This window comes from Manis pentadactyla, chromosome 12, assembly GCF_030020395.1.
Source record: "Manis pentadactyla isolate mManPen7 chromosome 12, mManPen7.hap1, whole genome shotgun sequence".
In the NCBI taxonomy this organism is placed as follows: Eukaryota; Metazoa; Chordata; class Mammalia; order Pholidota; family Manidae; genus Manis; species Manis pentadactyla.
In genome coordinates, this window is record NC_080030.1 from 4,866,637 (window position 1) to 4,879,369 (window position 12,733).

Below are 12,733 nucleotides of genomic sequence, written 5' to 3' on the forward strand. Positions count from 1 at the left end.
GGCTCTGTCTCGTCCTTTGCAGGATTCTGCCAGGGGGAATGGAAGTGACCGTAAAGAGAGGAGCCTTCCCAGCCCGTTCCTACGTCTCGCTGCAACAAACCTGTTGCGTGTACCCAATTCAGGGGTCACAATCCACACTCCAGCTCCTCACCCCCCACCTCCCGGAGGAGGGGACAGCCAGCCTGGCCCCCTGGGGCCACATGGGGCCCAGAGGGAAAGCGGCTGCCTTCAACACTTTCCCCTGGGCTTCTTGGAGAACATTCCAGAAGGACTGGGTTCCCTGAACTTCATTTAGCAAGGCCAGTCCTGGGCCAAAGAAGGCAAAGAGACGATTCTCAGCCCAGGATGGCCGGGACTATTTGTAGACACCCTAGACTCATTCAGATTTGGCTAAACCAGTGCATGCTTCAGCTGAGGACCCCCACCTGTGGTTCTCGGGGCTTATTTGGTAGAGTGGTGGGGCCACACGTCTGAACCCTCCCCATCTGCAGAGGGCCAGCCTTGTGGAATTGGGGTTGGGGCTGGGACCCCTCTCGAGGGGCTCTGACACAGGAGATGTCAGGTGAGCCACAGGTTCAGGGCCCAAGGATGTTCTGGACACCTGGATGCAGTTTCTGGTCAGCTGCCTCTAAAAGCTGCTTCTCAGTGCCAGCCCAGTGCACCCTGTGCCCCAGAGGTTCTTGGCTTCAGCCCCAGCCCAGGCCCTTGTGTCCCAGGAAGAGGCCCTGGGGCCCCCAGGTGACACTAAAATCCTCCATCACTTCCCTTGCCTGGCAGGTCTGGGGTCTGTGCTTGGCTTAATCTTGAAATTCTTAATAATTTTCAGCAAAGGGTCCCCACTTTCATTCTGCACTGAGCCCCACAGATTTTTGTGACCAATCCTGGGAACCCCCGGGACCCAACCAGGTGGCCTCCCTTTCAGCTGCAATACCAGCAAGGAGGTCTCACCCATTTTGAGGTCACGAGTCCCTTCTAGACTCCTGTGATGGAGGTTTGCGGGACATCAGCTCCTTTTTGGGTGACACCCCGGTTCCCTTTTGAGAAATGATCCTTCTTCTGTGATTTTAAATAGCATCTCTCTGTGGGCACGTGCATGCTGAAGAAGACTGTTCCAGGTGGAGGGGTGGAGGGGATGGCTTGGGGGCCTGGCTTGTGTAGGGAGCAGCTGGGGCGGCCAGGGTGGCTGGCACAGGGCCATAACGGGGGTTGGAGGGAGAACTGAGGTGGGGGTGGGGGGTGCGGAGGGCTTCCTGGATCCCAGTGGGGACGTGGGCATTCACTCCAGGCTCGGTGGCTCACAGATAACCTGGGCATAGACTGGGAGCTCCCCTGCCCACGAGATGCCTCCGCTTGTGTCTCAAATGGCTTCTGAGACCAGCAGCTGGGCGCCTAGAAGCACTTGCTCTGTGAACATTTGGGGGAGGTGTGAAACGGACAGAGTGAGGGCACGCGAGGATTAGGAACTGCCCTGCCATGCTGGACCCACCCAACGCTTGCTCCTCAGATTCTGAATCGTGAGCTGAGTATAGATCAGAAAGCCCTAGAGGTTTGGGCCTTCTCAGGGTCGTGCCTGCCCGTTCTAATGAACGCTTCCTCTCCCAAGACCCACTGAAGCTGCCCGGTTTCCTCCCTCCGGCTGAGCTCCTGAGCATCCTTGTAACTTCCCAGCAAACACCTGCTCTGCTTGCACTTGCCAAAGGTGGTCTGGGGGTTTGCAACCAGTCTCCAAATCAATGCACCCCCCAGTACCCCAGAATTTTGCATTCAGGTTTAGAAGGGATTCTCAGACCCCCCTGAAGCCCTCCCAGGATGGAGAAGTGGCGTATCTGTAGTGCTGGGAGTGTGATCCTCAGAGCGCTAAGTGCTGGGCAACCAAGTCCAGCTCCACCCCTGAGGTCAGTTACTTAGACGGACTGGAAGGCTTTTTTCCTGGAGCTGAGGTTTGAATTCATCCCAGTCCTCCGCCGCCCCCTAGCGGTCAGTGGGTGACACAGCCTCTCCCTTTTCGGGTTGTGGAGGGAACCTGGCCAGCTGGGATTTTGCCTAGAACACTAGCAGTTTGGTTGATTAAGTTGCAACAGCCCTGATAGGAAAGGCAGCACCCAACACCTAGAATGAGCTGGCTTCCTTCTCCCCCCACCCCTGCCTCCCCTTCCCTTCCCCAAATATTCCCTCTATTTACATGGACTGAAAAGTCTCCCCACACTGCACCCAGTCATCACAAAGGGAAGGTGTAGCTTGGCAGACAACCATCTAGACGAAGGTTCTAAGCGCCCTCAGTCATGTTGCAGATCGACGCCTCTGGATGGGGTGCGTGAGGGACACAGCATCGCTCCGTGGCATTCCCGCCAAAAACGCATAACCTGAATTTCACCATGAGGACACATTCAAACCAACATTAAGGGACATTCTGCCAAGCAGGCCAGGCAGGACTCGTTACCAGTGTCATTAAGGAAAGACTGGGGAAGTGATTTGGACTAGAGGCTGAGGGGAAGTAGCATCTGAGTCCACCTCAGGACCTTGGCACTCCCTGTCCCATCTGGGATGACCCTCCTGCAGATCTTCCTCAGAGTGTCACTTCCTCAGAGGGGACTTGCCTGGCCAACCAATCAAAAGTATCCCCTCTTTTTCCACTCTGTCACAAATGCTGTTTTGTTTTCTTTGTAGTGCTGGTCTCTACCTCAAATTATTTCTGCTTACCCGGTCTCTTGTCAGTCTCCTCACAAAATAACACAAAGCCCCATGAAGGCAGGGTCTGCCTGGTTTATCCTGGGCCCCAGCATCCTGCCTAGCGCCCACTGCCAAGTAGGTGCATGGATATTCATTGCTGCACAGCAAATATGAACAGGGCCTGATGCACAGAGCAGGTGTGGGGGATAGACAGTGCTGCCTAGCTCATATTCCCCAAGTTCGTGGCTTATAACAGCAACCATCATTTGATTTATCATACAAGGTTTCTGTGGGTGAAGAACAGGAAGGGCCAGGCTAGGCAGATCTCTCTCAGGGCTTTGCCAAGTGGTCTCTGTTTCCGCTTCCTCACAGCATGACAACCTCAGGACAGTCGAACTTCTGCACATGGTGGCTGCAAAGCAGAGGGAAGTTGCCTCCTCTGTCTCTGTTGGGACCTGGCCTTGTAAGTTACATAGCGTCACTTCCGCTGCTTATCTATTCATCAGCCAGTAGCAGGCCCACCCCACCCCCTTCAAGGCAAGGGAACAGACCCTCATGGCTTCACAGGAAGAGGGTCAAAAGAATTGGGCGCCATACCTTAAAACCACCACTGTAAGTGCTCCACAAATATTCGTTTAATAAACGAGCGTTGACTAAGTTCATCTGTTAGGGAGAAAAAAGGGAGCAAAGGAAGGCCCCAGGGGCATCGTGTTGGCAGCCATCAGCACCATGACGGGAATTTTGAAACCAATGGAAATTTAGTTCGCTTGTTAGGCTGATGGGTTCAGCATCTCTCAACGTCCCTTGAAAAACCGCAACTGGACTATATTTAGCAAGTGATGACATGTTTCTGGCAGTTGTCCAACACGTGGGATGAATGTGGTGTCTGAAATGACTTTAGGAGACATGTAGACATGGCATCAAGTGACACCGGATCACATGATTAGATCCAGCCTGCTTTTGATTCTTGGTCGCTCTTTCTCATCGTGTCATGGAGACAGTTCCAGTGAAGTGATAATACGCCTCTAATACCCCTCTAAAACTTGGCTAGTCTCTCTTTACATCAAAGAAAAAGCAGGCATGGGCTCAGCACCTTCGCAGGCAACAGTGTCTCCCCAGAATTTAAACACCTTGTTTTGTTTTCCTGCTTATTTTTACAATTACCTCCTATTCGTGGCTTAGTGGTTTTCCTTTCTAAATGTGATACAGTCTCTGTTAAGTAAATTTAAACCAAAAAAGGCAAATAGAGTATCATGTTTCATTAGAAGTCAGAGGGTTCAGAGATACGGCAATGGCCAAGGCCTACCCAAGAGCAGTTACGCATAATGAAATATGAACGTAATGAAACCAATGAGCTAGAAATGAGAAAACCCAAGTCTACACACTGCTGGAGACCAGACAGCCTGGACAAACCCCACGATCGTCCACCACTGATATCCCAGCTACACCTGGAGAAGTTCTAACTCAAGGTCGTTTGTGCCTGGGGCCTGGTGGCCGAGTTTGGGGCAGCAGAATCAAGGTGTCTATTTAAATAAAGTTGAGGAAATTTGTAATAGTATTAAATAAACCCCAGGCTCAAAAACAAATAAAAATTCCATTTAAAAGCCCCTGAACACAAAAACAAAATAAATAAATAAATACAAAAATTAAAAATAACACATCACACACAAAAAAAACAACCATGAACAGTTCTCAAGATCTCACATGCATGGGAAGCCCCTGGGCGTGGATTCCCATTCAGGTCTGGGAGGGGGCCTAGGATTATGTATTTCTAACAAGCTTTCAGGTGATGTTGATGCTGCTGATTTGGGGATACTGACAGAGTAGTAGAACCCTAGTGCTCTTTCTTCCCAACTCTGCAGTTAATGACACCTTAGTAGCTTGAAATCTACCATGGTTGAAGTATTTACACCAAAAAAAGAAAAAATCAGCACTACAATCCAGAGCTCCATGTATTGCTTTATTAATTGTCTTTTAGGCTTAAGAAAATGATGGGGAAATAGTAAATTTTGCAATAAACTATACACACAGGCACACATATGTACACATAGACGCACACAAGACAGACACACACACATTCTCCCCCAGAGAAGCAGTTCAACATTTCCCACAACCCCATCAGTTGTACAGAGACGTATAGGACAAACATGTAAACACATACGTCCTAGATCAGGAGTTGGCAAACTTTTTCTATTAAGACCCAAGTAGAAATTACTTTATGTGCCATTGTCCAGTCTCTGTTAAAAGGGTTCAGCTCTGCTGTTGCAGACGGAAAGCAGCCATCGACAATACGTAATTGAGTAAGTGTGGCTGTTTTCAAATAAAAATTACTTACAGACACTGAAATTTAAATGTCTTATGATTTTTCACCTGTCATGGGATAGTGTTCTTTTCATTTTTTTCCCCACAACTAGTTAAGAATGTAAAAACCATTCTCAGCTCACAAGCCAGATGTGGCCCACGGGCCATAGGACCTCCTCATCTAGATCATACTGGACAAGGGGGGAACCAAGGAGACATGGGCACTAAGTCCCAAGCAGAGGGATCAGCCAGTGCAAAGATCCTGAGGCCGGAAGGAGTTTGATGTGCTTCAAAGTCACAAAGACCTGTACGGTTGAGGTGCATTGAGCAAGGGGCGCAGGGTGGCTCGGTAAGCCTGAATAAGAGAGTTAGTATTTATCCCAAGCCTAGCAGAAACCCTTTTGGAAGCGTTAAGGGCTCCTGATAGATAGGATAAACAAAAGATTCCTCTGCTACAGAATATTATGAAGGAAGGAGAGCAGACAGGAAGGCCATCCCGTCTTCCAGGGGAGAGATGGGGACCGACCAGCCCAGGTTCGGGACAGCCGGGCTGGTGACAACCGCTGGGTCAAGGCTGTACTGCGGAGAGGAGGCTCAGGGCTCGGAGGCTGGGCCGAGATGCGCAGCAGGTGAGTCGAGTCCAGTGTGTACGACCTCCTCCCAGCCTCGAGGGTCGTTCAGCCCATTAGGTGAATGAGGGCCGTAGAGACAGTACCCAGGAGGCTAGGAAACGACGGGACACATGGGGAAACGAGCGCCCGGCGGGTACGCCAAGGGCCAGCCCACTGCACGCAGCCTCACTGAGGTTTCGCTCACGCGTTGCTCGGGACGCGCGCCAGGCCCGCGGCGCATGGGCCCCGCCCTGTCCACGCCCCCCTCGGTCGGCGGGAACGAGAGGCGGGGGCGGTTAGTACGCAGGCGCGTGTTGGGAGCCTGGCCCCCCCGCCGAGTCCGCGATCCGGGGCAAGACGCCGCGCTGGGCTCAGCGCGCAGGCGCGACCTGTCTGCCTCGCTCGGAGTCGGTTTATGGAGTGCGCACGCGCGGGAGTTTCTGGCAGAAAGCCGGCAAGCCCGGGCCGGCGCGGGGCCTTGTGGGAGGGCTTAAGGAAGTAAAATGGCGGACCTGGCGAACGAAGGTAGGGGAGGTGCCGTTGGGGGCCAGCTGGCGGCCGGGGGGCGGGCGGCGGGAGGCCCAGGGGCCCCAGGCCCGAGGGTGAGCACCCCGGAGTGCGGGGGGCCCGTCTGCTTCGGGATAGCGGCCCAGCGGGCCCCGCCGCCGCCCCCCATTGCGTCCCCTCCGGCCGGACTCCCCGGCCCGGCCCATCACTCCCGGCAGCCCCGGCCTTGCCACCGTCCGGCCCGAGGGTCCGGGGGTCTTGGGGCCGCCACCTAGCGGGCCTTCCGCCTAGCGGGCCAGGCCGGGAGCTGGAGGGGCGGGAGGCGCGGCCTCAGCACCTCGGCCTCCGATGTAAATAGATCACCGGGCCTGGTCGGGGGCCGGTCGTCCCGCGCTCCCTCCCCGCCCCCTCGTTCCCGGGGACCAGGGCCGCCCCTTCGCCCGTCTGGCCGCCGAACCGGCCCGCCCCTCATGCTATGGGGTGCCCGCCCTCGACGGTGGACGACGGCCGGGCCGTGTCCACCCCCACCTCACCGCTACTCGGCCCCCCAATTCCCGCCAGTTCCTCCGGGTCCTTGGTGGCGGCCCGAGAGTCGCGCCTCGTCTCCCCTCTTCAGGCCCGGCCTCAGGATGGGGGGCCGCTGAAAGCCCTGGCTGCGCTTTGCCCCTTTTTTTGGCTGCGCTTCCAGAGGGAGGAGGAGACGGAGACTGTGCGGCCCCCTCCCCCGTGGAGCGCTGACATCCCACCTGAGCGTTTTTGACAACGTTATGGTTCCGAATCCCCCCAGAAAAAGCACTCGGTGAGGCTGGTGTCGGCTTGAATCAACCGTGGTGTTGATGTCGCCGTAGCGTCAGGACTTCCGAGGCCTATTTTTAGCTCCCTCCGTTTCCAGGTGCACGACCGCAGGCAGGCTGGCCCCCTGTCTGGCCCTGACCCCCCACACCACGCTCCCTGCTGTCGGACGGGTGGCCCGAGGCTTCCACCTAGAGCCGCAGGAGTGCGTGCGTGATGAGAGCGAGGCGCCCACCCTGGCGGAGCCTTTGGGACGGTACCACGTGCTGTTCAAAGTCTGGACCCGTGTTGTCTCGGGTCACCGCACTCCTCCCAAAAGCTCCACGAGGTAGGTGGTGCCCTTAGCCCCGTTCTCCTGGCGAGCACACCGAGCGTGCTTCAGTTGCCCCTCCGAAGGGTCACCCAGCCCGTAAGGAGCAGGAGTGAATCCAGGCAGTCTGGCTGCAGAGCCCCCGCCCCCAACTCTGGACCATTGTACGTGGCATCTCCTCCGTAAGATAAAGAGGATAAAGGGAGCGTGAGGGTTGGCATGTTCCAGCTCGTAAGACCTGGTTAAAAGCAGAAGAGGACCGGGCAAATGGGAATCAGTACTACGCACTCTGCATTTATGTGTTCAGCCCATTCTTGAACGCAAGACTCAGCTATGCAGCATGACCCTGAGCATGAGCATCTCCATCTGGATGTCTCATAGGCCAATCAGACAAAGTCCCTGCCTTTTCCCCCAGAACCTGCCTGTCCATCGGCCTTCTCCCCTTGTAGTAAATGCAAACCCTTCCTTCAGATTGCTCAGGCCAAAAGTCTTGAAGTCACCCGTTACTACTCTCCCCTCGTCTGCCACAGCAGATCCTGTCCCTTGTACCTTAAATGTATGTCTGACCACCTCTCACCACCAACACCGCCACTGCCCCGGCCTCCGTTCCACCCTTCCCCGAGTCTCAGTGCAGAAACCAGAGTGGCCCCGACAAGCCCCGGGCCCTCCCCTCCTCTCCTCCCCTCCTCCCCCTCCCCGGCTCCTCTGCCCCAACCACTCTTCCTCCCTCAGGGTCCCCCTAGTGGCCTCTCCACTCCCTCTATGCTTTGGGACCTCCGGTTCCTCTGCCTGAAGGTCTTCCCCAGATGGCCCAGAGCTCGCTCCTGCGCCCCATCAGGTTCTCACTTAGCTGCTACTTTGTTACTGAGGACTTCTCTGGTCACCTGTTTGGGTTTGTGTCCGTGTTCCCTATCCCCGTACCCTTCCTTATCTTACCTCACAGCACTTATCACCGCCCAGCGTGCGGGGTTTGCTTGTCTGTCTGCCCCTCCGCTAGAACATAAGCTCCAAGAGGGCAGGGCTTTTTATCCGTCATGATCACTGATGGATCCCAAGTCTAAGACAGTCCCTGGCACAGAGTGGGCCTCCAGGAACCGTGTGTCGAATGAGCAAATGAATGAATGAATTCATCAGCAAGGGCACTCACCATGAGGTAGACGCACAAAGGGAAAATCACGGACCCCTGTTTTCCAGAGATACCATTTCTAGCATATGTTCTGACAGGAGAGCTGTCAAAAAGAGAAATGGACTGTTTGACACTTAAAGGTTTTTGCCTGATAAATGCCGCACTCACTAGAGCTTGGCCTCTGACGCTACTTCTGTCATGGTTGTCCTTGGGACACCAAGGCTTCCATATCCCTGCCATCCTTTCATTGGTCTTACATGTTTCTTGACTCTGTGTCTATTTTTGGCTTGTACAGCCTGCTTGGAAGTTCGGTTCCTTATCCACCGTGCAGATGAGGGCTCCCTTGCCCGTGTAGCTTCAGGGACTGCCCCATACTGTGCTTTCTGGACCTCCTGCTGTTTAAACTAAACACCCTCATGGCTTTAGTCCTTCCAGACTGAGATTCTAAGCTGGCCCATCCTCACACCCAGCCCCTCTGTCACTCTTCTCTGGGCCATCACCACTTCTGCGTGAGTCTGAGGCAGTGGCTGCCCACCTGGGCTGGGCACCAGAATCGCCCGGGGAGCTTCCTTAACGCCACAAACGCTCAGTCCCCACACCCCACTTATTCTGATCCTGTGAAGTTTTGGATGGGCCCTGGGCTTTCATGCAGTGAGAAAATAACACATGCGATTCTGCTCTGTAGCCGGGGTTGAGAACCACCTGCTTAAGTAGATAGGCTAGGTGTGCTGTTCCCTTGTTCAAAGAAGTGTTTCCAATTCTTCATCCAATTCAGCACCTTGTCAGTCCTCGTTGCCAGGGTGGGCTCTTCAGGGATGGTGGCAGCAGCTCCCACAGCCCTTTCTTAGCCGTCCTGTAGTCCATTACTTTTAAAGTCCAGTTGGAATGCTTTTCTCCCGAGAGAGAGAGAGAGAGAGAGAGAGAGAGAGAGTGTGATGGGTGTGTTTTACACTTGTGTCCAGGGACATTCTGTTTCGCTTAGCATTTTGCTATTGATACATCCCAAACTCCTTATATCAGCCTACCTCTAGAGTTACGCCTCATTGTAGATGAACGTTAGGATTTGAAAGCAGTGTTTTGTCCCTAGTAAAGGTAAAGAGTGGGAAGAGGCTGAGCAAAGTGTATATGAGCTATGGGAAATCATGGCCTGGGTTCTAGATCTCAGCATTAAAAGATACCGCACACACACGGATCCTTGTGGGCTGTGCATGCACAGGGTGGAAACCCGAGCCACGGTGTAAGGCAGGACTCCCAGCTTTGGCCCTCTGATGTCTCAGGCCAGATGGCTCTCTTGTGGGAGCAATCCTATGCCTTTAGGATGTTTTGCAACGTAACAGCATCCCTGAGCGCACCCCTAGATGCCAGCAGCACCCGCTGCCCTGCCCTCTCCCCCAGGGGTCATCACAACCAAAAATGCATTCAGACATTGCCAAATGTGCTGGGGCAGGGGGTGGAGAGAATCGCTGTTCCCATCCCTCCCCACGCCACCCCGTGAGATCCACTGGTATGAACTGATGAGTGACAACGGGGCATGGCTTTGCCTTACAGAGAACCTGGTTTGTGCTTTGACTCTGCTGTATGCTCTCTGAGTGACTTTGGACAGATATTTGACTCTTTTGAGCCTCGGTTTTCTCACCAGTAAAATGGGAGGGAGGACAGTCATCTATCTTATGGTTGCTGTGAGCAGTGGATAAATTAATGAACATAAATTATTTAGCACCTATCTCCACACACAGGAATAAACAGTCAGCAAAGGGCAGCTGTTTTTATTACATAGACGATTTTTACTTACATACACATTTAGATTAGGTGCTCTGCAAAGAGAGCAAGAAACAAGTCTGAATAGTGCAGGGGAGTCTAGCCACTGAATGAGACACCCCGGAGTGAGCTCAGAGTGGGAGGCCAGCAGAGTCAGGGTGGCATCCTCCTGACGTGTTTCTTGCTTTCCATGGAAGGATCATCTAGGCCAGAGCTTCTTGGCCTCAGCTCTGCAAGTATTTGGAACAAGGGAATCCCTTGTGGGGCTGCCCCGTACATTGTAACATGTTGGTCAGCTTCCCCCACTGCTTCCCAGTAGATGTCAGTAACACCATCTCCCCTCCCCAGACATGCCAACCAAAAGATCTGCCTACATTGCCCAGAGTCCCCTGGTGGGGGCTGGGGTGGGGGCAGCATTGCCCCCAGCTGAGAACAGCTGATCTAGCCTGACCATGTGTTGCTGCAAATTTTCAAGGGCCATTGGGCTTTTCTCAGTGTGCACCCCTGTCGTTGCCTTAAAACCTAACCCCTGTGAGAAGAAGATGCAACTGAATTTTTATTGATGAGCTACAACTCGGTTGAAGTCCTCAAATCAGTAGATTCTCACTTGTCCTGTTCCTCTGCCCTAAATTTAATTTTCAGGATAGGTGAGAAACAACTGTTTTAAAACTTTTCATGAAGTTACGATAAACATTAACTCTGGGATATGCCCAGAGATGAGAATGTGTGTGTTCAGCTCTCCAGTGCCTCTTGAATCAGTAGTAGATGGGGCCCCATGGTAATTGGGGCTGGTGTCTAGGAACAGGGGATCATGTTAACTCAGGAGCTTGCAAACTCTGTATAAACTTTGAAGAAAACTTAAGTTTTGCCCAGAATTCTGGGTATAGACAGAAGAACTTCACAACTTGCTTTACACTGTGGCTCGGGTTTCCACCCTGTGCATGCACAGCCCAGCAAGGATCCATGTGTGTTTTGCAAAACTTTTCAACCATGTCTTCAGCCCTCTACCCAAGCAGTCTGGTTACTGTGTGCATTCACTGGGTATCAGGGCAGGTCAGAACCATGTGTGTTCTTACTGAAGGGAGTTCGAATGAGTGGAGGCCATGAGAAGGAGGTGCGTTTCCAGCTGGTGAGCTTAGAACAGTGTTTGGAAGAGGGACAGTGTTTAGGAATGGCGAGAGGGACATTTTAGGTACCAGTTGAATTCTGGCCTAGTGAGTGAGTTCAGGCACAGAGAATAGGCCGGGGTAGGTGGGAGAGTAGGGCCCTTTGGGGAGCAGAAGGATGCATTTCGGGGCTCTTAGGAGGGCGTTTACTCGTGTAATGAAAACTGCGTGAGGAAGGCAGTGGGCCGTGGAGGTGGGGGCCGACTTGGCCCACCTTGGTAGCTCTCCATGGTACTTTGCAGCCCTCAGGAGGCAGATGGATTTGCGTCATTACCTGCTCTGGATCTTGTGGTGGTGACCCCTGGAGTTCTTTGTTTCATTTGAAGGGGATTTGTTTTCTACATGTGTGCACAGTGACCTTCCTATGGTCCCATGAAGTGGTGTAGGGTGTGCCCCTGCACTGCTCGGTGGAAAGCCACATAGGATAGAGCCACTGAGCAAAGTCCCTGTGTGTCCACAGTCTGCTTCATCGTCCACAGTCGTGCTTTATATATTGCATAGGCTTGCCGTGAATCGCAGCCCTGATTGTGCTTCATGCTTGTCCCACGAACTTGTTGCGGAAAATAAAAACTGATGTGTGGGCCACACCATCAGCCATGGTACAGGAGGTCCAGGGTCTGTAGTTTTTAAAAGCTCCACAGATGTTTCATGACATGAAGTCAAAGTCGAAAACCACAGACACAAGTTGCAAGCTAAATTAAGGGGCAAGCAGACATGTTTAACTTGGCTCCTTTTGGTTTTTCTTTGTTTCTAATTAGAAGCTAACACTTGCGAACTCCGCGATTTCAGGGCAAGAAATAATCCAGATTTCTGACTTGTCTTAAAAAAACAGGAACCAGCCTTGGCGTGTGTTCCTGCACAGTAACGATTTGTGAGGCCCCAGGAGCCGTGGCCACCCTTGAGGCAGACCAAGTGCCTCCCGGATGCCACGGTCCCTGCCGAGGTGTTGGGACCTGGCCCGCTTCTCTTCCGGTGCCTGCCTGACCTCGGTTGGCCTTTGGGTTGCAGCCCCATTGCACCGCCTCTTAGACGTGGCAGTCTCCACACTCAGACGCTCTTTAGGTTTAGCACAAACCTCAGGATAGAGCTCCCGATGGTCTGTAATTAATTCACGACTCAGCTCCTGAATGTTAAGACTCCATGGGGCATGGGTCTTAGAGGGCAGTGAGTGGCAGGGCCCCTGGGAGTCCCCAGATTCTTTTCAAGGGGCTGCGAGTTCAAAACCATTTTCATCTAAGTATAAAGACACCATTTGCCCCTCTCACCCTCCTGCCCCTATGAATGGACAGCGGAGTGTCCCCGAGGTGGCAGTGGTGTGGTTTGGCAGCAGACGGTCTGCAGAAGCAGATAAGGGCCTCCAGCTGTGTTCCATTCAGCCCGACGTGAGATTTGTCAAAGTGTGAAATAGCGCCACTCCTCTCACTAGTTGTTTTTGTTTCGAAAATAGTTGTTTTTCATAAAATTATTTAGGTAAACCTTTGTTGGCTGTTAC

At 53.2% G+C, this 12,733-nt stretch overlaps 1 protein-coding gene across 8 annotated transcripts in view; it reads left to right on the plus strand.

Moving 5' to 3' along the window:
* Positions 1–5,995: 5,995 nt before the first annotated feature.
* The window catches only part of RANBP3 (RAN binding protein 3), a 52,221-nt gene continuing 45,483 nt past the window's right edge, over positions 5,996–12,733 (plus strand). For 2 of the 8 annotated variants that reach the window (XM_036884790.2, XM_036884820.2), the window contains exons 1-2: positions 6,055–6,107; positions 6,982–7,209. In XM_036884790.2, the coding sequence (XP_036740685.2) occupies positions 7,098–7,209 (112 nt within the window). In that variant the 5' untranslated portion in view covers positions 6,055–6,107; positions 6,982–7,097. Of the gene's footprint in view, positions 6,108–6,981; positions 7,210–12,733 lie in introns of all 8 variants that reach the window. The other 6 variants (XM_036884804.2, XM_036884828.2, XM_057489751.1 and 3 more) reach the window with 5 other exon arrangements.